This window comes from Magallana gigas, chromosome 4 (assembly GCF_963853765.1).
Source record: "Magallana gigas chromosome 4, xbMagGiga1.1, whole genome shotgun sequence".
Taxonomy (NCBI): Eukaryota; Metazoa; Mollusca; class Bivalvia; order Ostreida; family Ostreidae; genus Magallana; species Magallana gigas.
In genome coordinates this window covers 8,250,453-8,274,455 of record NC_088856.1, presented here as the reverse complement: position 1 = coordinate 8,274,455, position 24,003 = coordinate 8,250,453, and the positions used below count along the sequence as shown (strand labels likewise).

Below are 24,003 nucleotides of genomic sequence, written 5' to 3'. Positions count from 1 at the left end.
GGAAATGAACCTGGTTGGCCCCGTGATCAAAACCAGTGAAGAATTCAGAGCGTCTCAAAGTTGATATTCTTCGCATATGTTAATATTTTTCTGCCTATACGTTAGGTCGATGATTAACGTCGGAGTTTGACAATCGCTTGAAAACGGATAAAATTGTTACCTTTCTCAATGCATTTTGAATAACATTTGGCCAGGGTACACAGAATATCATCCTTCAGAGGTGACTTCGGCCAAAGGTTATATGTCCTGTACATCTGATGATATCCTTGCTCGTATTTTTCTAAGGCAAAGTAAGCCTTTCCTATTTTGAATTGAGCCTGAAAAAATATGATGATGAGAAGATATTCTGATATTCAGATTCATAGATATAACGAGTATAACGTATATTATGCCAAAGTTAAATCATACCTCAACGGATGTTTCTATGTAAGACGCAAATTGATTTCTCTCTTCCAAAATGTTGTGGTATTGCTCCAAAAACTGAAAGCAGTCTGCTAGGTTGCAAAACATATCAATGAGATCACTTTTTTTGGCTTCCGCCATATGCTCCTTTGCATTCTTATAAAATTTGAGTGCTTCTTTGAATTCTTTCTTTTTGAAGACCTTATCACCCTCACGTTTGTTGAATTTAAAAATATCTCTTGGCGCCTCTGTCGATTCTAATGGAGGGTTGTCAGTTTTGAGTACAACGTTGTTTTCAGAAAAACCATTATTTGGTGGACTTTCTTTTGTAGTGGTGTCGTGCTTTAGTTCTGTCGGTGGTTCTGTATTTGACACAGATCCTACAATGTTTACAACGCATAGAGGGATCCCATGATATCTCATTTAAGGTAGTCCTATACTCGGCACTAAATGGGCTCAATCATTAAAAGCTTAGCTTTAAATGGTAGATATACATTCTAGCAATAGATATACAAAAGAAAATATGCATGTTTACATGCTAGTTTGTTTGTTATCACCTCTCAGACGGGTATACCCCCTGGCGAAAATTATTGACAATTATGAAATTAGCCAGACGTCCGTTTTTCCTAAAAATAATTACCAATTTTGGGAAAATTAGAACTGAACATACAAAATAGAGTATAAATATTTATTTAAGCCATATCTCATCAATAATTGTGCGCAAATTTTTGTAAGTAAGTACGCTTTATGGACCTGATGTATCAAAATAGAATACAAAAAATGCAGTGCTAGTATCGCGTTTGGTAATTTTTTTACTATTTTATGGACTCAAACTTAAATTCATGGTGTTTATTCTACAGATTGACATCTTAGAAAAAAAGATTTGGTAAAATAAATTATATGTTGACGGATTACTTTTCACGCTATAAGCGCTAAACTAAGTAGACCCTGACGAAAAAATCCAAAAAAATCCCATTTTGCTACAGTTGTCTGCCTAGATCTGTCAACAATGTTAGATATCATTTAAACATTAATTAATTGACAATTGATTAAATTCGAAATAGCTGCTGTCTCTAAATTTAAACCGGTTTTAGTAAAAGAAAAAGAAAATTTCGGGGGGTGGGGGCATCAAAACAAAGAAGATATAAGCATACCTGAGATCCTGGTTAATCAGAAACTTCGTTTTTCATTTTACTTTAACAGAATCGAGTTTCTCAACATTAATCATTTCTATCTCTCATAGAATACATATATTACCGTTCTAATTGCTTATTACTGCCATTGTTTACAACAGCGATGTAGAGCAAAATCAATACCGGGTATCTAACACGCTTTGTAAAAGTCGAACCAATATTGTAAAATCTGTATTATGACGTAGTGCGTTACTCGGACTACTTTAATAGTAAAAATATGATGAATGGTTACATTTTACCATGTTCCTATTATTTGTGGAATAACAAAACAGAATTCAAGATAGTTAAAAGCTATATTGATGTTTGTAACCTACACTAATTTATATAACGTTTCAATGTTACATTATTTGAAATGATTTCCTTATTTACAGCTTCTCCCTGGTACGTTACATATCTGAAACATTCTGATGGTTTTGGCTTTTTTAACAACGGTTGTTTCTAATTATACATGTATTTGTTACTCATTTAGAACTTATTTCAAATTAAGATTTACTCGTATTTTCTTACCTGTGCTTGATTTTAAAAGTTTAAATATTTTAGGCTCTGTGTCAGGGTCAATAAATTCCACAGCCAGTTTTCCAGCAGTGTCTTTAATATCTGATAAACCACCAATACGGAGCAAGGTTTCTACCACCTGCACAAACGCCCCTGTCTCTGGAGGTCGTGGCATCTTGACGATGGAATGCAAAGGTGAATTTCCTACTCCATCTTTCAAATTAATGCACGTTTGAAGTTCTGTCATGCGCTGGAGCATCTGCAAATTTTCTGCAATTCACAAATATAATGGCATTGTATATTCCTAGCAATGATTTGGGTGAACTATGATATTACATGTTACTCTGTGTTCATATCTTTATGTAATCTATATTTCACATCTACCACAAATTAAGGTACCTTACTACATATAGAGTAAAATATCGATTTAAGTTGTTTTTATAAATCAATTTGGTAGAATATTTACATAGTTCAGTAGTTAAAGTAGGGGCTTGTGAATTGCAAATTATGAGTTCAAATCCGCTTGAGGCTTTTATTCACATTTACTGAATAAAATTTTTGAAAATACAATTTCTTCTCCAAAATTGCAATTTTCTGCATAATTGACTTATATACTTATTTTCCATCATAATATCCATCATAATTAAGTACTTTTCTGATTTGATAAACTAGTTCAAGGTGTAGTGAGCCACCTTAAGTTAATAACACAAAACATTTGTCCGCTGGACATAATAAAAAACCTGTAATGACTGATAATCTTGCTGCGGCATGGAGGGCTGTATCAGTTTCACATTCCTTGAACCTTAGCACGGCTTCTTCGTCTTTTTTATCCGAGAGCGAGGTAATGTGCATGATTAAAGGGACCAACCAGGCTCCTGTAGCTTTAGGGTCTTTTTCCTTTATAAGAAACGTAAAAAGCGTAGAGAAAGTGACGGTACTAAAGTCGGCATCCTTTGCAGCGCCCTGTTCTTCGGTTTCTGTCAAGATAAAATGAAAAATTAACACTATAATTTTGCAATACATGCATTGTAAAGATTGATGGGCCATAAAGAATTGGTGGCAAAGAACAAATTTGATTTTTACAAGATGTTAATAAAGGCGTTGATAATTTTCCAAGACAGGGCATTTTAAACAGCAAAATACTGATAACAGTACTTGCGGCATTCAATTTTGGTTAAGTACTCTATTTTATCTTAGTGTTACAAATATTATACTAATATCTACAACATGCTTATAAAACAAATTGAATTGAAATAAAATGCAACCTCATATTTTGGCTTTTTCCTCACATATGCATCATTATGATTATAAATTACATGTATACGGGTTTAATACTTCGTGAAGAGAAATTGATATAGATAGCCAAAAAAAACTGTATCCAGTAATTTATATTCAATACAATGTTTTCTGAGTGACTAGCATTACCCGTATTGTTATCTAGTCCAAGAACGAGTTCCTTTATTAACCTCCATTCTCCCTGCTTGCTGAGGTTCTCTAGCAAATGAGACCATATATCGTTTGGTATTCTCCTCAGAACATCGTATTTCTCTTTTTTCTCAGCTTCTGATTGTAAAGAAAACTGAATAAAATATGAGAGTGACTGCATACAAAAACATGTGTTGTTATTAATGTTTAAGAAAGCAGGACGAGGTCTTATCTACATGCTTTGTAACTATAATTGTCTTTAAAACTGATAATGAGAATCTCAGTTTTGGTTGTTTCTACCTGAAAGGTGTTTAAACGATTTGATCCCTTCTATCAAAATTGACTTTTTTTCCTGATCAGACAACTCCGGTATATTGAAACCAATCCAACTTGCTTCGAAAGCCTCTGAAAACCGGTCGAGTCTTCTCAACGATTTCGATCTTCGCCAGTGACCCTAAATCAGAACAAACGTGAATCAGTTACTAAAGAGATACTTGAATAAGTTATGTGTTATAGTGTCTTCGGTTTTACACAATATACCGTTCGTTCTAAAACCTTAATAATTAATTCATCTACAGTAAATAACGCAGTCATAATTTGTTACAGATAAAACATAGGTTATCTACAATATACATTGAACATTTAAATTTAGTCATTAATACATTTTATTGCATATTTGTATTACCTTTGACCAAGTAGAATCCATTTCAGTTGCACAAGTTGCATTTTCTAGGGCCTTTTGAAGATTATTCAGATCGCTGTACACTGTCGATATATTTGTATAGAGAACTGCAGTCTCTCTTTTTAAAATGTCACTTCTCTTTGACAACTTCAAACCATCCTTATAGAATTTGAGAGCTTGGTCATTTTTCATTTCTCCTTTAGCAGCATTTCCTCTTGCTTTCAAATATGATACCCGCATTCGAATACTTTCTGCATGAATATTGTCAAAATAGTAAAGTGAAACATCATATATATTAAAGCTATACACGCTATAATTTGCGTCAATTTTGAATAACGGGGAAAATGAGTGTGTTTGATTACTAATAAAAGTTACCTTTATTCTGTTAATTATAATGCTCAGTTCGATCACGTAACAAATATATCAAATATTAAACAATAAAAAATATTTATTTTCCTGCCAGGAAAGTAATGCCTCCTCGTGAATATTAATCTATCACGTGATATCGACAGCTAAATTTAGTCTATCATACCAAAACTGGTGAAGGGTCAACATCTTCATAATTGTGATAGTTTCACAAAGGGAAAGGATATTTCAGTAAAGCATAAATTTGTCCGATATACGAGTACAAACAAAAGAAAAAAATACAAGCCTGTGAGTAGATATGAATACTTCCTTCAAAAAATGACGTAGACATGTGTTTTTCCCCTATGTGCTATTTATAGATCCTATAAGTGTTAATGCAGATGTAAGGGTATCGTGAATGACAAACGTCTTTTACTCATTATGCATGTATGTATTTCAAATTAACAACTGTTAAGCATATTAAAAATCAAGTTGGATATTCAATTAGGCAAACAATAACGACCACCTAGTTCTCCGCGGACATGCGCAATGAGGTCGGTTTCGCTCTTCCTTCATCAATATTCATGAAAAGGTATATTTTCCTGGCAGGAAAATAAACAATCAAAAATCTATATCTTTGTAACGAGATGGAATTCACCATTGTAATTTACAGATTAAGGATAACTTTTATAGATAGACAAACACATGCGTTTTCACTGTCATTCAAAATTGACGTAAATTATAGCGTGTATAGCTTTAAGATTATTATGGTTTTTTAAGATTGCTTTTTGTGTTCGTTTTTATTGTTTGTTTTTTGTTTTTGTTTTTTTTGGTATGGTGTTTTTTGTGGTTTTGGGGGTGGGGTAGTTTTTTTTTATTAAGGATTTTCTTGCAATAATAGGTATTTATGTCTACAAACCTGTATCAGTAATAATCTTTGAAAGAGTCTGGTAACAGACATCCCCTGGTTTACAGTAATCAATCGCAAGCTTTTCATTTTGGTCGAGGATAAAAGGAGAGCAGCTATTTTGAATGCACCTACATATTAGGGCATTTTTTCTTTCATCATCACTCGACGAGAATTGTACGATGATGTGAAAAACAGACTGATTGTCCTTGTCAACAGCATCTTTTTTATCTTGACTGTCTAGGTATTTGTTGAATGTCAATGTGAGTAGCTCATCGTATCCTGTTTAAAAAGAAGAAAAAACATGACTTAACCGGTATAAACCTATATTAAGTTATCTTAATTATCGTTTTGTCATGCTTCTTTCAATATTAAAATGTACTCATTTTGGGCGATGTGATTTGGATCACCTGTTTCCAAAGTTTTCGTGATAACCACATGAATGACAGGTGTTCTCCACGTTCTTTCAATTTCATCGAAGTCAGCTCCATTTTTAAGAAGCGCCACAGCTAGCTGCATTCCGTATCGGCTCAGGTCATTAACAGACAGATCCATCAGAAGACAGCCGACCCACATGTCATTAGCTGGACAGTTTGGTATTGAAAAGTCTAAGGGGCTCCTTGGACCACAGTGGTTTCCGGTCACAAGCAAGCTTACTCCTTCCCAACATTTTGTAAACGCGAGTTGTTGCAGAAGAATTCGTTGATCTTGTTCAGAGCCTGCGTGTAATTCTTGATGTTCAGCTAACAGTGTTTCACAATCCTCTGTAATACAACCGTCTGTCATGGCATGTTTGGTTTACAAAAATTGTACATTTTACGAGCTTATAGTGTTGATAATCGTGAAAATGTTATGTAAAACGCTTAAGAATAAAAAGAAAAAATAAATAGAACAGAAAGGTGCCCCTTCTACAGGGAGTCTCTCCTCTCTCTCTCTCTCATTGGTCACCAAAACATTAATCAATTTACATGTATTTATTATACCTCTGTGTCTAGGAAGCTGAATGATTGTAGTAATGATTTCAACTAGAAGATCCACTGTCGGTGTAAACTGATCACCACGTTGAGCGTGTTGAGGTTGATTTGCGATAACAAAGTAGCTGTGTAAGAAGTTTTCAAGAGCATCTTTGAACCGGCGTAGTCCTTTTAACGCAACTCCAGCTTGGATATACCCCTTAAATTCATTACAGAAACACAATCAATCATGATGATGTGCTAAAATTCCTATCAATCTACCTGTACATAAATAATTTTTTAACAATTTCTTTTATTCTCCAGGTTTTTTATTTAAAGATACACCACTACAGTAACTGCTCATTTGTCCCATTTGGTTATTTTTTTAAAACACAATTCAATAAAAGAAGTTGTATATGTACTGAAAGTTTAATTCTTTTTACTGCAATAAAATTAATTAAGCTCTCGATTCCGTTTCAAATATGATTGTTCAGAATTTAGGATTTATATCAAATCGATTTAAACTTTGAGATTTTATTTACATCCGTGACTTTGAATGACAGCAATTGTCAACGGAATTGAAGGCAATTTTATAGAAATAAATTTGTGGTGAGAATAGTTCATACACAGCGTCATGCACGTGACAAAACAAGCGTTTTACTCTTTATATTATGAAATTTCTACACTTGGTACGACCTCAGAACGTTATTTCACATAAGGCACCCCACAAATAAGAGAAATAAACAAACTCGGCGGATCTAGATGTTTAAAACATATTTCAAGGGATATGCATAAAATGAGGTGTCGTATCTTTTTAAGTCGAAATTGATAACTGATATACATGCAGTTAGGTATTCTTAAACCCTGAAAATGATTACCTCATGCCAGAATGGATTATGGTCTATAATTTGTTGGGCATCCAATAAAGCTGGACAGTAGTTACCCATTCTACTGTGCACTATCGAACGGCTGTTAAGGATGAATGGCACATCCTCCTGTAGAAATGGGTAATGCATATTGCAGGTATTCAAAGCCGCGGAATAGTGTTGCAGTGCCATGCTGAGGTTTCCTTGCTGCAACGCATTATTTGCATTCCCAGCAATAAAGCCCAGCTGCAATCTTGCAAATGCAGCTGCTGAAACAAAATGTCTTTGTGAAGTAATGCAGATATATCTAAATCTTTCAAAACTTTTATAAAGATCTGAGGAGTGATAAAAAGACTTAAGTTTATTGGTGGCCATGTAGATAATCGGTTTTACAATTAAAACTGTAACTATTATTATATTTATTTAAATTTCTTTGGTATATCACTATACAGTGCGTTATTGTGATATAATAATTTGTCTGAACCACTTGGTGTATAGGGCCGACGACATCCAAAAATAAGCATTCAATGCTTATATTTTTATTCATACTGATGTCCATTTGTATGAAATATATGTGTATCGTCGCTGTTCAGCCATAATTATATACGCTCCCAGTCATGAATATGAAACATACATGGAAAAGCCATATTAACATGTTATTAAGTTCGATTCGCTTCTGCGACTAAAATATATTGCCAGGAACTTTATAGAGTAAGGTTGTGCAATTACGTTGAATCTTGTTTCTCGACTAAACGCGAAGGTCATACATGTAACAGATAATTTTGAAATTTAGTTTTTGACAACCAACTTTACTAAGATCGCAAAGCAATATTAGCTGCAATTTTTCCTGCTAAAAGATTTTTTTAACAAAACTGCTATTTTCTACTAATATGACAAAAATATCATGTTTTTTTAATTTTCTGTTGGCCTTATTTTTGTAGGAAAAGCCGTTAAGTAGCCTTAATTGAAGCAAATTTGAATTATTGTCGTCCTGTACAAAATTTGAACTGCTCTATATATAATCCTTAGAAGACAAATCTTTCTTCTGACAAAAATTAATGATTTTTGTTTCAAATCTTTTTTATCATAAAAGTTACATGCAGACTTAGCATACTATAGCAGGTTTTGCAGCAAAATAAAATTCTAAAAAGTACAGCTCATATTGCTTAAAAAAGACTGTCTGTAGATATACGTATAAACATTTCCCCGTTTCTCTTATCCTGCCTTATATACTACGTCATCAATAAAGTCGTCTTTAAAGTTCCTTTAATCCTAATGTTCTTGAATGAATCAATGCCCTTTTGAGATAGCCACTGCACCCATGATGTTTAGTTTATTTACTATATATATAGAACTATCATACCAGGTCCCATGTTGAGTCCAGCATCTGGAAATATAAATTGGTCCATCTTGGTGTCTTTCTGCAGTATGAAGCTCTGTACTACTTCATTTTTAAACCTGTAAATCCTGAGTAAGTATGAGGTCGGTGTTAAAAAATGTCATATCATTTAAATTAAAGATTTATTGAATTAATAAGTAACATGGGGTTTTTTCCAAGAATTTGTATTACAAATTTAAGAGAGAGAGAGAGAGAGAGAGAGAGAGAGAGAGAGAGAGAGAGAGAGAGAGAGAGAGAGAGAGAGAGAGAGAGAGAGAGAGAGATTATTGCAATATTCCAAAATGTGAAAGTGTCAATATGTTTTTTTCCGCCTAGCTTTCATGTTTCGTGTTAAACATATTTTAAGGTCAAAAACAGATTTTAAAGGATCCATGAAAAACAGCAAATTATACAACTGTACATGAATTGAAAGTATGAAAATCAATACCCTAAAATAGAAAGTTTCATCAGGGTATCTGACATGCGGTTATATATTACATGTAATTGGATTCACGACACTTGTCTCGTATGGAGTGTAATCGTGTTCAAAAATCCAGACATGTAAACTTGTAAATCCGAATATGTAATCGTGTTGGTGTGTGAGTCCGAGTATGAATATGTGTAATTCTGATCGTGTAACCTATAAAACTCAGGGATAAACACTTTAGAGTTGACCCCGCAAGCCTTCGATCTAATTTTTCCCACAGATGCCAATTGCAGCTGTAAAATTATGTTTGTTATTTACATGTAACCTGCCACTATAATACAAACTTTCCATCTGTAGTCTCTGCATTTGTACTTCTGTTTTCTGAAATATCACGGCTGACATGTTGCAAATCAACAAATGTAAAGTCTACAAGTTTGTCAAATTTGGACATGACACTATATGGAAACAGTGACGTCACCGATAGAAAAAGGCTAGCTGCAGGTAAAGGCATGCCGTAATCGCCGGAATAAGGAAGGAAGATAATATATAGAAAATATATTAGGTAGGTCTAAAATCATATTATATCTGGATAACAACATTTCTTAAAAAGTATTATTTTTTGAAAAGTTATCGAAAGAAAAACAAAGAATTAAAAGACATTGGTTTTGAGATTTTGATTGATATAAGACATGAGAAACGACACTCCTTTTAAAAATAATTAAATAAAAATTCCAAAGATAAGGTTAACTGTCGTGAAATTAAAATGTGTATAAATTATTTTAAATGTTTCATTTTGCATTGTCGGCAATGTATAGGGAAAAAAGCCTATCAAGCTTGCGAAAATTGGCATTTTTTAGAATTTCAAGCAATTATTACGGGGTATGAGCATGACGTCCTGAATGTCGGTTCAATACAGACTCACTTTGTGAAATTGGTTGATAAAAAATTTCCGGAGAGCAATTATAATACAGCTTTACAGCCACCTGTGAACATGTACTGTTTACCATAAAGCAACTACAACTTAATTTTGTAAAATTATCATCTATGAGTTTAAATCATAAACTATTTTAAAATATATACTGTATTATACAGTATATATTTAAAACAGTTTATGATTTAAACTGTACCAGTTCATTTACAATCAAATTCATCTGACCCACCCCGTTCCTTACTTTCAGAAATGTTTTTTTATAACAGTTCTATACTCTGTCCCGGGATTTTGCTTCCACCACTTTTTGTTGATTTGTTTTCATGTTTACATCTTTTCTCCATTCGGAAGTATTCGGGACACCTCACGCAATTTTCCAACGTTATCATCCGGGCTTATTAATGGCAGATGCAGTGCAAAATCCACGTAGACTTTCTATTTTGGGATGTGTTTTGAAACCTAAAGCAGTAGAGGGGGCGTTTCAAAATAGATAATCTGGACATTTTTTATATTAGTGGATGAACGTAGTTTAAGTTCAAAGGTATTTATGATTATCGAAATATCAAGCGAAAAGTGATGGAAGCAAAAACTCGGGACAGAGTATAGATTATTTTATTATTTATCTTTCACTTGCACAACAAAATCATTTTGATATTTTAAAAAAGTATAAATACATACATGTATAGTTACATACATTTTTCCGCAAAAAATTACAAAATCTTTGCAGGTCGTTTATTCTAACTAATTCAGAAAAAAATAACAAGAGAAAAGCTATCAATGTAACAGCAAACCGGGTTTTCTTTTGTGTGAACAGTATTCATAATCCATTTGTCAATCCTGAATTGATAAATACTACATATCCAAAGAAATGGGGTACTCCATATGCAATGTTTTTGCCAAAAAAGTGACTAAGTTCAACAGCTGATTTTTTTTTTATTTATTATCAGAAATAAAAATCATTGCAATTTGCATACCTCTGATATATTCATAATTGATATGCAAAAGAACAATTTCCTATATCTCGTAAACTGTACGAGGAGTTATCGGTACAATACGGGTATCTGTTTGGCAGCCACAAGTGACGCCCGCCAATTTCACAATTTCAATAATCGAAAATCCCGGTTAAAAAAATTCTCTCGAAAAATTCTTAGAATTCAGAAGCAATGGAGATGGGGACCTCACGGCGGTCGTCTCCGAACCTCATGCCGCTCAAAATATATATATATAACCCCTTAGGAAATTTCTTGATCCGTCTCATTTCTAGAAAAGAGTACGCATTAACTTATTAATATACTGTGGAATCATTAGATTTCGTGGTGGCTCAATTTTCGTGGAATTCGTGGCTACCCCTCACCCACGAATTAACCTCCACGGATAAAGAAATTAGGACTGTAAAGTCATATTTCCTTTTGTAAGTATCCGAGAATACACGAAATTACGTCCCAACGAACCTGTAAAATTGTAGCAATCCACGAAAATTGGCCCCAACGAATTTTAATGATTTCACAGTATTCCATTTTAAATTACATGTCAAATTATTTTTGAGAAATAAGATATTAGGCATTTCTTTTTAACCCTTATCGTATAATGCCATGAGATTTATTACAGAATTTAGCGCATTCGTCACATCGGCGATGATTTTTATATGCATGACCCTTTCCCTGAATTTTTTCTAAAGATAATACCGGTATTTTCGATGGAAAAAGTGCCGTTCATTAAAAGCTTAATGCAACAGTTAAGCTGAATATGTTATGTTTATTTTTCATCCATTCCGGCGATTACGGCATGCCGTTTCCCAACAGCAAGGCAGTTGCCATATAAGATAATGTCAAAATTCGACAAACTTGTAGACTTCACATTTGTCAATTTGTATTATGTCAGATGTGCTATTGCCGAGACTGAAGATACAAATGCAGAAACTACGGATTGAAAGTGTGCAAAGTTGAAGGTTTAATTAACTGATGAAAGCAATAAAGTTGCAAATTGTGCATCATGCAAAGGAACTGAGTCAAATCTTACATGTGTTTATCCCTGAGTTTTATAGGTTACACGATCAGAATTACACATATTCATACTCAGACTCGCACGCCAACACGATTAGGTATTCGGGTTTACAAGTTTACATGTCTGGATTTTTGAACACGATTACCTTCCATAGAGGTCAGTTCATGGAGCATCTTCTTATGATTGAGGTCAGTTCATCAAGGTCAACTGCATTAATGAATAACTCGCATTGTTATTGGTCTGATAGTATGAAATGTTCTGTACTATTATTGCTACATCGTCTATACACATTGTCTATACACATTGTCTATACCCATTGTCTATAGGCCTATACATTAGAGTGTGTAATGGAGCCGCATATATCGCCTTACAGAAAAGTACAAAAAACACCTTTGATTTTTTCAATGAGAAATATGAAAATTTAAATTGTTATGGTGTCTAAAATAGGGCTATCGTTTATTAGTTACTTTAAACGAGGTACCAAGCTCTTTCCATTGGCAGTGTTGCTATGTTATTTATGCTTTGATGGCGCAATATATACATGTACAAGGAAGATTTAACACACAGAGGAATAAATCAAGTGAGATTTTAAACAATTCAACAGAGATGTAATTATAATATTCAAACATACCTTATTTATGATCCTAATTATGTTACATTTTGATATCCTTCAAAATGCATTACGTATATGCGTAATTTGATTACCTTTATAAATGTCAGATCAGCTTTCGTTTTGAGTTCTCGGAACAAAAAAAAATACACACGTATACCAATGAAGCTATTTTCATTTTATGAAAACATGATTATCAAATTCTTATCAAAATCAATAGTCAATACATATCCTCTATGTTGATATATCACTGTGTTTTAAGAAAATAAATGATATCATGAGATAAGGCAGATGTAGAACTTGTGTATAATATCGCAATGTTATCAAGTGTACACATAACTGATATCACACAATTAACTATGGAACGCCATAGCTGCCTTAAAGTACGTTATAATGACATAGCATAGGCGTCGGAATTAGGCACATAGCATCATCGAGGGTTCAGCCCCCCCCCCCCCCCCCCCCCCCGATAAGGAATTTGAAGATTATTTTTTTTGGGGGGGGGCGTTTTTTCTTTTGTTCTACAATTTTTTTCAAACTAAATAAAAGGATTTTCTGTATAGTCAATCATATTCTAAATTTGCATTCAAATGTTGTCATAGTCCAACTATGAACTTATTTTCACAGATTTGACCTTTCTTTTCAATCCCTCATGTTTCTTCTGCTAAAATAATAATAAAAGAGCACGAAAATAGCGAAGGATTTATTCTTTAAAAATTATACTTGACTGAATTAAATGGAATTTGTGTTTGATTTTACTTCGGTCTCAATATCAGCCATCTGCAGGCTTCAATACACGTCACCCCAATACACCACTATGTATCAAAACATGTTTGTTCAACTATGCAAATAGCAGTACAATTCACGATTTCTGAAAGTACGATAATAATCTTAACAAAGGCTAACAATGACTTAATAAATGGTGTCGATTTAGAGCGATTAAAAATTTACAATATAGGCTATTTGATTTTAAAAACCCCTATATTGCATTTGTACATACATTTAACTGCTTTCCATTAGTCGCTGATTTAGATTTCGAAATATTTAAATACCAATGAAAATAATGCATAGCAGTAAACACCGTGAAACTATATTATTGATATCTCAGGCATTGGTGCATGCTTTTTGTTCGATTTTTAAATTGATTTCAAATTAATCCTTGCACCCCCGAGAGAAATAATCTCAGTACATTTGTACAAGTGCGATTCATATTTAAAGTAGCAAAAAGGGTACCTCTGTTGTGTTTTTTACTTGAAAAAATATTTGTTCTTGTGAAATAGTTCACTCAATTTACAGGAATCAAAAAATTGTTGAGAATGATTGACGTAATTAATTACTTTATTGAATACGAATTGATTCTCAGCCTTTAACCACAAGTCGCAAATTAAAACAACGAATCAACTAAACATTTAAACTATATAGTCAATGTTCCGTAAATGGTGCCAGTCACTTTAATCTCTCTCTCTCTCTCTCTCTCTCTCTCTCTCACATGATTTATAATTTGATAAATGTTTTCGACAAAAATATATATCTATTTTTTACATAGGTTTCCCCCCCCCCCCCCCCCGTAAAATTGAATAGTAGGTGTATAGGTATGGGAGATTGTGTATTCCCATTTATTTGTGGAATCATTCCCGCGATTATCTTAATAACTAGAATCGCATTCTACCTCCGAGAAATATTTGCTAATGATTTATTCCTTTATTAACAGCCAAGTCTTGTTCTAAATTCAGTTTTTAAAATATGCTTTTTAACCAATTGCCATAAAACTTTGAATCTAAGAGTGGCAAGTTTGGGGTCAATAAGCAACTAAATAGACTTTAAACACCCGTTCAGTGAAAAAGTATTCCGCAATTGTTTTTCTTGATTTCTTTATAATTATTAAACAACTGCATGGTTGGTTTTTTTTACGGTTAATACATTTCAAAGCAGCCTTTAGAAACAGGAAAATCAGTTTTAAACTGACAACTGACAAAGAAATGCATATGAAGATAATTTTAAACTGAAAGTTTCAAAAAGCCAGAGCATGCATTAAGAAAATAAAGAAAGTTTGAAACAAACACAAGTTAATAGTTGTAATGTTTTTTTCTTTTCTTTTTGTCAGATGGTTAAATTTTCCCCGTTTCATTATTCTGAATTTTAAGGCATAATATGGAAGTTCAGAGTTTTAAATCCTGAATGGTTGAGGAATTGCATAATTTATCTACTTCTGAACAAACTTACATGTAGTTCAATTGATCATATACCATTTAGGAAGATTTAAAAAAAGACAAACGACGAATTAAAACAAAAGCATTTATTCAATTACATGTTGCATGACATTATTCAATCTTTTTTTCTTTCAAAATAACGAAGATTTTTTTTTCATGAATCAAATAGTTTGCGAATTCTTTCAAAAACAATTACGAGGTTTCTGCCATAAAGACAATAAAGGAAACAAAATCAGTAACAATTACCAGTACCATAAAAATCATGTCCAAACGTTTGGCGGTGAGTCTTGATTTAACCATCCTTAAAAATTCTTTAATCTTGGTCCATGTTCTTATTTTCTTTTGTTCTGGGTCCAAATCAATGGGTTCTACTTTGCATTTTTCGGGTTTTTCCGCCGTGGATTCGCTAGAGAAGTGAACGCGTAGTACGATCGCCTCCAGTATGACGGTCAGTCCGCTGACCACTAGCTGAGTGGACAGGTAGACCATGAAGGGAGGGACAGAGTCCGCCTTGGGCATGGTGTCGTTAATCATGGTCAGAAACACAGCAAATGTGAGGAATATCGCCATCGATGTCCCCATCTTCTCGCCGGAGTCAATGGGCAGCACGTACGAGAATATATTTAGAATAGAAAGAATTATAACCGGAACTAACACGGTTAACACAATAAATGACGGCTTTCGTTTGATAACCAGATGGTAATGTAACTGTTGTATCCCTGGTACCTTATACTCCACGACGGATGTGTCTACTACTTCCCATTCCTCGCTCCTGTCGAAGTAAGCCAAGCTGTAAAAAGAATGAGGCGCAACAAAGTAAATAAACTCAGACGATGAAAAGAGATTACCAAACTGTAGGGAACAGGTCTGAGTGTCAAACGGGTACTTGCTGATGTCTATCTTGCATTGGGAAGTGCTCTCTCTGGAGGTCGTATATACAACAGTTCCCGAGTTATAGATAGTTACTGGTTTTTCTTCGGTCAAACATTTATCATTCGTAACTTCGTTGAATATACAAACTGAGCTCGGTATCCACACGTATTTAGATGTGGTTTGAATGGTCGTTATTTCTTTGTACGAATCTGGGTCCCATTTGAGGCGTCTGTCCTCCCATACCATCGAGATCCAAATGGACGCTGAAAAGGTCTGGTCTTTTTCATTCACGCTGCGAATCGAAATTAAGCTTATGGTTCCAGATAAATGCAAAACATCAGGCAATGTATCAAATGGCGCCACTCGTGGTTCATAACCGTTAAAAATATCCCTGAATAACTGAGTTCTGTTTTCTGCAAGACACACGTCAGCTTGTAGGAAGATAATTATAAACGCCGACAAGAGGACAACGGGATCCATCGTCCAACACTGCATAAGAACAAATCGTTCTTAAATATTCAAATTGAATTCTGATTAATCGCGACTTTCCCCTTATGAAGATTTTTTTTCCAATGAGAGACCACAGGTTAAGCTTGATCAAATTTCTAAATTTCTTTTAAAAGGTCTTTTTAAAGGATAACAATGACCAAGATGTCATTTAAATAGATCTGTTGGACTATTACGGCTAGAAGAGTTTATGTTGATACACAGGGTAAATATAAAGAATTTATATATGTCCTTTACAAAACTCTAAATATTTGTGAAGGACATATCGTTCAATCAGAGATAGAGGATAAATGTTTTCCTTTGTCATTACACTTTTTTTGTGTAATGCAGAGGATTTGATTACAAAGATACAAGATAATAATTATAAATTCTAACTCATATTGTGAATATCAGGGCAGTATTTTGACGCTAGATCAAGATTATGAAGAATATACATCAACTAATGCTGTATACATGTATCGCCTTAAACACCAATTAACGTATGTTATCGAATTTGATGCAGTCCTTTGTTTGAATTTGATGCTGTCCTTTGTTTGAACTCAATATATGTATAACATAAATAAGAAGTTCAGCTTGGGAATAAAGTCTTAGATTGCATCTTTAAGAAAATGATATTTAGCATTCAAGATATGTGGCAAAATTAATTTTGATTCATTCTGGTCTGAACCAAGAAATGTCAAAACATATTATTGGCGTATTTGAGTTCGCTAATGTAGTTGTGATGGGTTTTTTTTTTCAAATCGGAGGACAAATAAAAAAAACCGTTATAAATTAAGAATGAAATGAACTGATAACGAGAATGAAGATAAATGTCTTTTGAAGTAGGAAACAATTTAAGAATGTAAGGAGCTTAAAAATAAAGTGCAACCGTTTTGGGAAAATCCCTCAAATGAGGTTAGTCTGATAATAGGAATGTACATTGCGAAATCCTTCATTCAAATCAGTTGTTCAAACAAATAATGATCAGGTGAAGTTTTCTATTAAGCGTTGTTCATTTTATTGTGTCTTTTAGAGGCTGACGTAAACGTATAGATTTAACTATAATAACACCGCACATTTTGCTCAAATTCCATTTTGAATCCCATTTGAAACTTATATAATTCTTTATTAATTTTAAAAATTAATATCTGATGTTGTTAAGAATATTGGGGGGGGGGTATCAACAGTGCATTGTTAATAATAAATGGTTATATCTTGAATATTCTGAAGTAAAATTTAAAAGCTGAACAATTGTATATGGATTATTGAAGATAACGAAATAAGCAATATTCTTGTACCTTCTTATTTTTTATTGAACATACAAAAATCTCGAAGGAATAATTATACAAATATATAAATTTTTGTAATCAAAACCAGAATAATAACTTAAATTTAATATTCAAGTCTGGCTCCGAAAAACGTTGTTACATTAACATTGTAGGAGTTCAAAATAGTGGAATTTATCCCTAAAGATAAATTCATATATACACACAACAACAACCTTTAACCTTAGCCGTAATCCTAATGAGGATCGGGTAAGCTTCAGCTAAACCATCGGGTTTGGTGTTTGCAGTTCATATCGAATTCGGCATTCCTTTCATTAAATTCTTCCATGATGCTGGATCATCAGACGAAAAATCAGTTCGTGTTTAGCTGTTTTCTTTTATAAATTACTTTGGATATGCAAAGTAATCAACCGTTGCGTCTAGATAAATATCATTGTAAAACAAAATAATATCTTCTTTGTTTTGTAGAAATCACTCAATAATATACATGTAGCCACGACCATATGGCTTAATGGAAAAGCAGTTTTCGATTGTGTTGCACTTTTATATGTAATACAAGATTATTATAGGTTATAATCAGGACTTCACAATTGCTAAAAAGTATATAAGTGAAACGAAATCAATAACTACCACACAAATCATGAACAATTTCTCCAACATTTTGCTATTTATCTTTAAGCATTTTAATTTCACGCAGTTTAGTCTTGATCCTGAAGTTGTGTCTTTTTCTGAGGCATCAAGTGGATGAACCTTATTCTCATCTTCTTCTCCCTTTGCTTCGCGAAAATGAATGTGAAGTACGATGCTCTGCAGAACGACTGTGACTCCACTAATTATTAATTGAGTGACCAGGAAAATACTAAAGTAGGGTGTGTTGTCCGATTTAGGGAGCGAGTCGTTAATTATCGTCAAAAACACAGCAAACGTCAAGAATATAGCCATAGACGTGCCCATTTTTTCACCAGATTCTATTGGAATGACGAAACAAAATATGTTAAGTACTGACAGTATAATTACAGGCAGGAGGACTGACAGAATCACGTACATCGGTCTCCGTTTTATTTTCATGTTAAAATGTAACTGAGTATATGTCAAGTTATTGCCTACAAACAATTGTTTCTTTAAGGATGTTTCCACCATCTCCCATTCTTCGCTCTCTGTGTAATACTGCAGAAAAAATCCTGATTGATCCTCCATTATTGTTAAAAAATCTATAGTTTCAACTAGATTGCCAAAATAGAGACTACACATATGAGAATCAAACGGGTACTTGGTAATGTCAATGGCACACTGGGTAACACTTTCACGTGAAGTCACATACGTCATCCATCCAAATGACGTAATCGTTACCAGCTTATCAGCAGTAAGGCACTTGTCTTCATTTATCTCATTATATAAACAAATAGAAGAAGGAGACCACACGTATTTCGATGTAGTGACAATGCTGTCAATTCCTGAATAGGAGGACGGATTCCATGTCAGACGATGGTCCATCCAGCCCATATACAGCCAAAACGATAACGCAACCGTTTGGTCCTTTTCACTCACCTGGCGTAACGACATCAGACTCACTGTAAGACTGAAAGCAGCCGCATCTGCCTTTGTGTTAAAGGGGGCAACTCGAACATCGTATTTATCGATGACATCCTTGAAAAGCTGGGCTCGATCGGTTGCATAACAGATATTCCAAAACAGAAAAATGAGAAAAACAACCACATTTTTCGGAGAGTATAGCGCAATCATTTTTGATGAAATACTGCTGTAAACTGATAAGTGTTAACACTTGCCAGCAATTGTTCGTTTTAAAATATATGGGTTTAATGTTCAAATGTTGAAAACGTAAATAACTGAATTCAATCTACTACGAAACAGCACTAAGTTTAATTAATAGTTCATTTTACCATCGTAGATTTAAGTATTAAACTTATTAGCAGGGCATAATGAATGAGCCCTCAGAACAAGGATAACTGTTACAGATAAAAAAAGATTAAACCTATCTGAAATCCTAATCCAGTTTGAATTATTAACTAGGGTATGAAAGATTGAAATAAATCGACTCTACTTAATATAATTTGCTGTTGGATTTTATAAGGAGCATTTTCTTGGTATCCAACTGATTTTTTGGCACTTTATCCGGGTGTTTTACTTGTATAGATTTGTTTTGAACAATTTTGCAGTTATGTAAAGAAGCAGTGCATCATTGATTTAGCAACTGCATGTGGATTTTTTTCGAAAAGATCTAATAAGGATTTTGTTTGTTTCAACGAGTCAAATCTATGTTATCTATTATAGTCAACATCATCATCATTACCTCCTCCTCCTCCTTATCATTATCATCGTCATCATCATCGTTATCGTTTTCATCAAATTTCTGTTATACAATCAACGCGCCCATTTCTTAAAAAGGCATGAATTTTAGCTTAAGTTAGTCCGACTACAAAACGTTTCGCCAATATTTAGTCGGGTCTTGGTTGTTACGTTTCTGAAAAAGGTGTACGATATGGTTTAAATGTCGACTAACTTAAACATCTCCGCTGAGTACTAAGCATTCGCTTAATCGTGTTTGTTTTGATTTGAGGCTATAGGTTATATATAGTGAATCAATTTTCCAATTCATGGTACAAGAAGTTTATGTTGATAACTGTAGAACAAATTGCTCTTAATGTAATTTAATTTTAGAGAAAGTACAGATGGTATAAAAGAAGCATGCATAAAGGTACATATATAATTATAATTCCTGTGTTGTTAATTGTAAACAATATATTTCAAAAATATTATCATTTAAATCGAAAGCTTATATTTATCTTTACATTGAAATGAAAAGTTGCTTTTGAGAAAATGTTGCTTTATCTACAATGACAATCTATGGAATCAATCCAAATTAAAACATTCATGAACAAATTCTTCTTACTAATATATTCGAGATACGAATTTCAGAAAATGCATGTATATGCTATACAAAATGTAACAATTGTTTATACGGCAAGAATAAGAAAAAGAAGTGTATGTTTACCACACATTTGTTTTAGACGAAGTAATGTAATGTTTCTAAACATTATGAATCAGTACTACGAAACAAAACTGTTATCAAAGTGTTCAGCAAGGAACAACTAAAAACGTTAATAGTTTTAAGTTGTGCTTGTGTATGGTTGTATGCTTCTTGCTCAATTATTACCAAATTGCGATCTTTATATAAAAATTAGATGTAAAATCAAAAAATTTAATTTCAAACGTTTGCACTCGCAAATTTTGCGAGAAATCAAGATTTTTTTAAAAAGTAACGCCATTCAAATTTCTGGCGTTTCTACTAAACATAAATGATATTTTATTATTAATACAAAAAACAACAGTGAATCTGTTTGGGAAATAAATCTTTAATCACGCCTATTTTATTAACTGTTACTAAATCCTCAATAGGCAAATGCCTAATTCTACTTAGTAGGGGAGTATAAAAAATTACAAGAAATGAAAAAAGAAAAAGGCAAATGACATTTATTATCATTATATAATTGCTTGCTCACTTGGTTTATTAGAAGGTCAAATAATTATACGCATCGGAAGTTTATGTAAAACAAAATTTGCGGCTTTACGTCACAAAGATGACACTGTTTATCAAACTCCCACTTTTACTATTCATCAGTGAAATTATTGAACGCATTTTAGTATGTTTATTCAGTATTTTTAATGGGTTACCTTTATTTCGAAATAACATAGTGGTTGTCCTATTTTTGAAAAGTAAGGCAATTGCGCAATAATCAGGGAGGGATCATAACATTTAACATTATAGCATTGAATGATTTATTTTTGACGTCGTCGTGACAATTACTCCGTCAGTTGAGCAGACAAATTGAACGCATTATGACAATTTGTCTGTCGAAATATCGGCAGTTATTGTCAGAGGACGTCGAAAAATAATATATTATTTTAATGCTTATATTTACATTCCCTTATCGATGAAATGTATTACTTAAATAAATTGGTATAAATTCCAGATCATGTAGGGAGTAAATGAGTAATAGCAAGAACATTTGGTTCCAAAAAGTGTTTACACTGGTTGTCAGATAGACTGTTTATATGAGCATTGACAATATAACCCGTAAAAAAATAACTCTTGAAATTTTGCTTTAAACAATAGTATCAACTTTACTGTGGAATAATTGTAAAACACGATTTTAAACAACATGTATAAATCATATTTTTAAACCGATAACAGAAATCAATGTTTGGAAACTACTTATGTAAATTACATGTAAATTCATACGCAGTGCATGATTAGTTTTTTGCATTTAGAGGAATTTATTGATCACGGAATATAATAGAAAGCATTAAAATGTAATTTTTTACCATTATCCTGTGTTCTAGTCCACTAATACCTTTTTATTCAGGGTACCAAAAGTAAAGACTTCCCAATAGATTTTTTTGCAATTATAATCATTTCGAAATTTTGTCACACAATAGATAATGTATAAAAACTTACGTAATTTGTTCTATCAATATGGCATCACTAACAGTGAGATCGAAAACAAGATATATGTAATTTGAATTCAATGTGCTGAAAGTAATGGTAATTGGTCTTTTAATTTCTTTTCTTTTTCATTTTAAGATTAAAACAAAGAGGAAAAAGTCTTTTAAACAGTTTAACACACTATAACGTTTCTAAATTTAAATTGCGACAAAAGGGCACGAGGTTCCCGAGTATTCCAACATCCTTTGTCTTGAACAATGACATTGATGTCTCTTAAATGTACATTGTGTACATAGCTCGATAGCAAAAATCTGTCACTATTAAACAGTTTATTTCTTGCTTACGAGGAACATAATAAATATTATTACAATTAATTAAAGCAAGCACATTTGATACAATGATATCTAAGCCTATTGTTCACACTTCAAATACATTAAATAAAAATCAGTTAAATATTCATACTATCAATTGGAGAAAACATTTCCTATTGAAGACACTCATTAGGTTTGTTCTATCTCTTTTTAATCAAAAACCTTAACTTCATTAAACTCATCTATACATTGTATCAGATAATAACAAAAATTTTAAGATTGTGCATTAACTTGTTTTAACAAAAAACACGAGTAAAGAAAACATATTGACAATGATGATCATTATCATAAACAATTTGTCAAGAAATGGAGCCGTAAGTTGGGATAAGAATTTAGTCGCAATATGTCGGACCGATTTATGTCGCTTTATTTCCCTATTCTCCAACGGCCTTACTTTTGTATCTGTCGCTGTGAAAGAGATGCGTAATACTATGGCTTCCAGAATCACTATCACTCCACTAACCACAAGCTGGGTCGCAAGGTAAACGGTGAAATAAGGAACATTATCGGACTTAGGCATGGTATCATTGATGATGGTCAAAAATACAGCAAAGGTTAGAAAGATTGCCATTGAGGTACCCATTTTTTCTCCAGAATCAATTGGTAATACAAAGCAGAAGATATTCAGAACGGATAGCAGAACGACTGGGAGTAGAACCGAGAGGATCATATATCCTGGTCTCCTCTTAAGATAAATATCAAATTTCAAATTTTGAAACCCTGTTGAAAGTCCTTCCTTGATTTTTTGAAGACTTACTTTACTGCCAGTAACGTCCCATTGCTCGTTTCGCTGAAAGTAATCAAAATAACATCGGGAGTACGCTGCGTCGAAGTGGATAAAATCGTAATTGTCAAATAGATTTCCTACTTCTATTGAACACACCTGTGAGTCATACGGATACTTTGTGATATCTATTCTGCATTTCGTCACACTTTCTCTGGATGTTGTGTACACCACATAACCAGTATTAAGGACAGATAATGGTTTCTCCTCTGTTAAACACTTCTTATCAGACACATCGTTATAAATACAAATAGAACTTGGTATCCATACATGTTTCGATGTTGTTTGTATGGCAGCGATTCCTTGATAGTGTGAAGAATTCCATTTTAATCGCGAATCATTCCACACGATAGACATCCAAAAAGCTGCCTCAAATGTCTGGTCCTTTTCGTTAAGATTATTGATTAATATTAAATTCAATGCTACAGATAGGTCAATTGCTTCAGATTGGTTGTTGAAAGGAGCCACTCGAACCTCTTGCACGTCTAAAACGTCCTTGAATAGTTGAGATCTGTTGGATGCATCACACAACTCATACATTAGAATCGACACAAAAGTAATTCTAAACCAAATACAAGTCATCATAAAAACATTCAAGAAATCCGAAAACTCGACCCAAGACCTACTTCAGTGACCAGTCTCTTTTTTTCTCTTTTATCTACTAAATCTTAAGTATTACTTGTTTAATCTGCGTAGTTCGATAATACTGACTAAATTAAACTAAAAAAAATAATGAACTATGCACAAAACCGAAGTATGTCGTTTCATTTTCAAAAGCTGACGTGTTTCATGTGGTGTTAATAGGCAGACTTAAACAATTGTATAAGATATGATTTGTACATTATGTCAGTTCAATTGAATGATGTGTGTAATTTGGCAAGTCGTTTGTTTATCAACCACTTAGCTATCAAAC

At 33.2% G+C, this 24,003-nt stretch overlaps 3 protein-coding genes across 7 annotated transcripts in view; all 3 read right to left on the bottom strand.

The window, feature by feature from the left end:
• The window catches only part of LOC105326499 (TPR and ankyrin repeat-containing protein 1), a 32,281-nt gene extending 19,338 nt beyond the window's left edge, over positions 1 to 12,943 (bottom strand). Inside the window, exons 1-13 of one of the 5 annotated variants that reach the window (XM_066081156.1) lie at positions 12,637 to 12,943; positions 8,632 to 8,735; positions 7,281 to 7,537; positions 6,433 to 6,622; positions 5,860 to 6,213; positions 5,462 to 5,731; positions 4,201 to 4,448; positions 3,816 to 3,969; positions 3,516 to 3,653; positions 2,831 to 3,067; positions 2,103 to 2,360; positions 409 to 782; positions 161 to 317 (exon numbers count right to left, since the gene is read on the bottom strand). In XM_066081156.1, coding sequence (XP_065937228.1) covers positions 161 to 317; positions 409 to 782; positions 2,103 to 2,360; positions 2,831 to 3,067; positions 3,516 to 3,653; positions 3,816 to 3,969; positions 4,201 to 4,448; positions 5,462 to 5,731; positions 5,860 to 6,213; positions 6,433 to 6,622; positions 7,281 to 7,537; positions 8,632 to 8,677 — 2,683 coding nt within the window. In that variant the 5' untranslated portion in view covers positions 8,678 to 8,735; positions 12,637 to 12,943. The remainder of the gene's footprint in view (positions 1 to 160; positions 318 to 408; positions 783 to 2,102; positions 2,361 to 2,830; positions 3,068 to 3,515; positions 3,654 to 3,815; positions 3,970 to 4,200; positions 4,449 to 5,461; positions 5,732 to 5,859; positions 6,214 to 6,432; positions 6,623 to 7,280; positions 7,538 to 8,631; positions 8,736 to 12,636) is intronic. The other 4 variants (XM_066081161.1, XM_066081158.1, XM_066081157.1 and 1 more) reach the window with 4 other exon arrangements.
• A 1,953-nt stretch (positions 12,944 to 14,896) lies between these two features.
• On the bottom strand, positions 14,897 to 16,297 carry LOC105326500 (neuronal acetylcholine receptor subunit alpha-4-like). The gene has a single exon (XM_011426570.4). It carries the CDS (start codon positions 16,191 to 16,193, stop codon positions 15,018 to 15,020), a length of 1,176 nt encoding a protein of 391 aa, XP_011424872.2. The 5' UTR covers positions 16,194 to 16,297; the 3' UTR covers positions 14,897 to 15,017.
• A 1,306-nt stretch (positions 16,298 to 17,603) lies between these two features.
• On the bottom strand, positions 17,604 to 19,470 carry LOC136274411 (neuronal acetylcholine receptor subunit alpha-7-like). The gene has a single exon (XM_066081155.1). The coding sequence runs from the start codon at positions 19,211 to 19,213 to the stop codon at positions 18,047 to 18,049; it is 1,167 nt and encodes a 388-aa protein (XP_065937227.1). The 5' UTR covers positions 19,214 to 19,470; the 3' UTR covers positions 17,604 to 18,046.
• Positions 19,471 to 24,003: the final 4,533 nt, after the last annotated feature.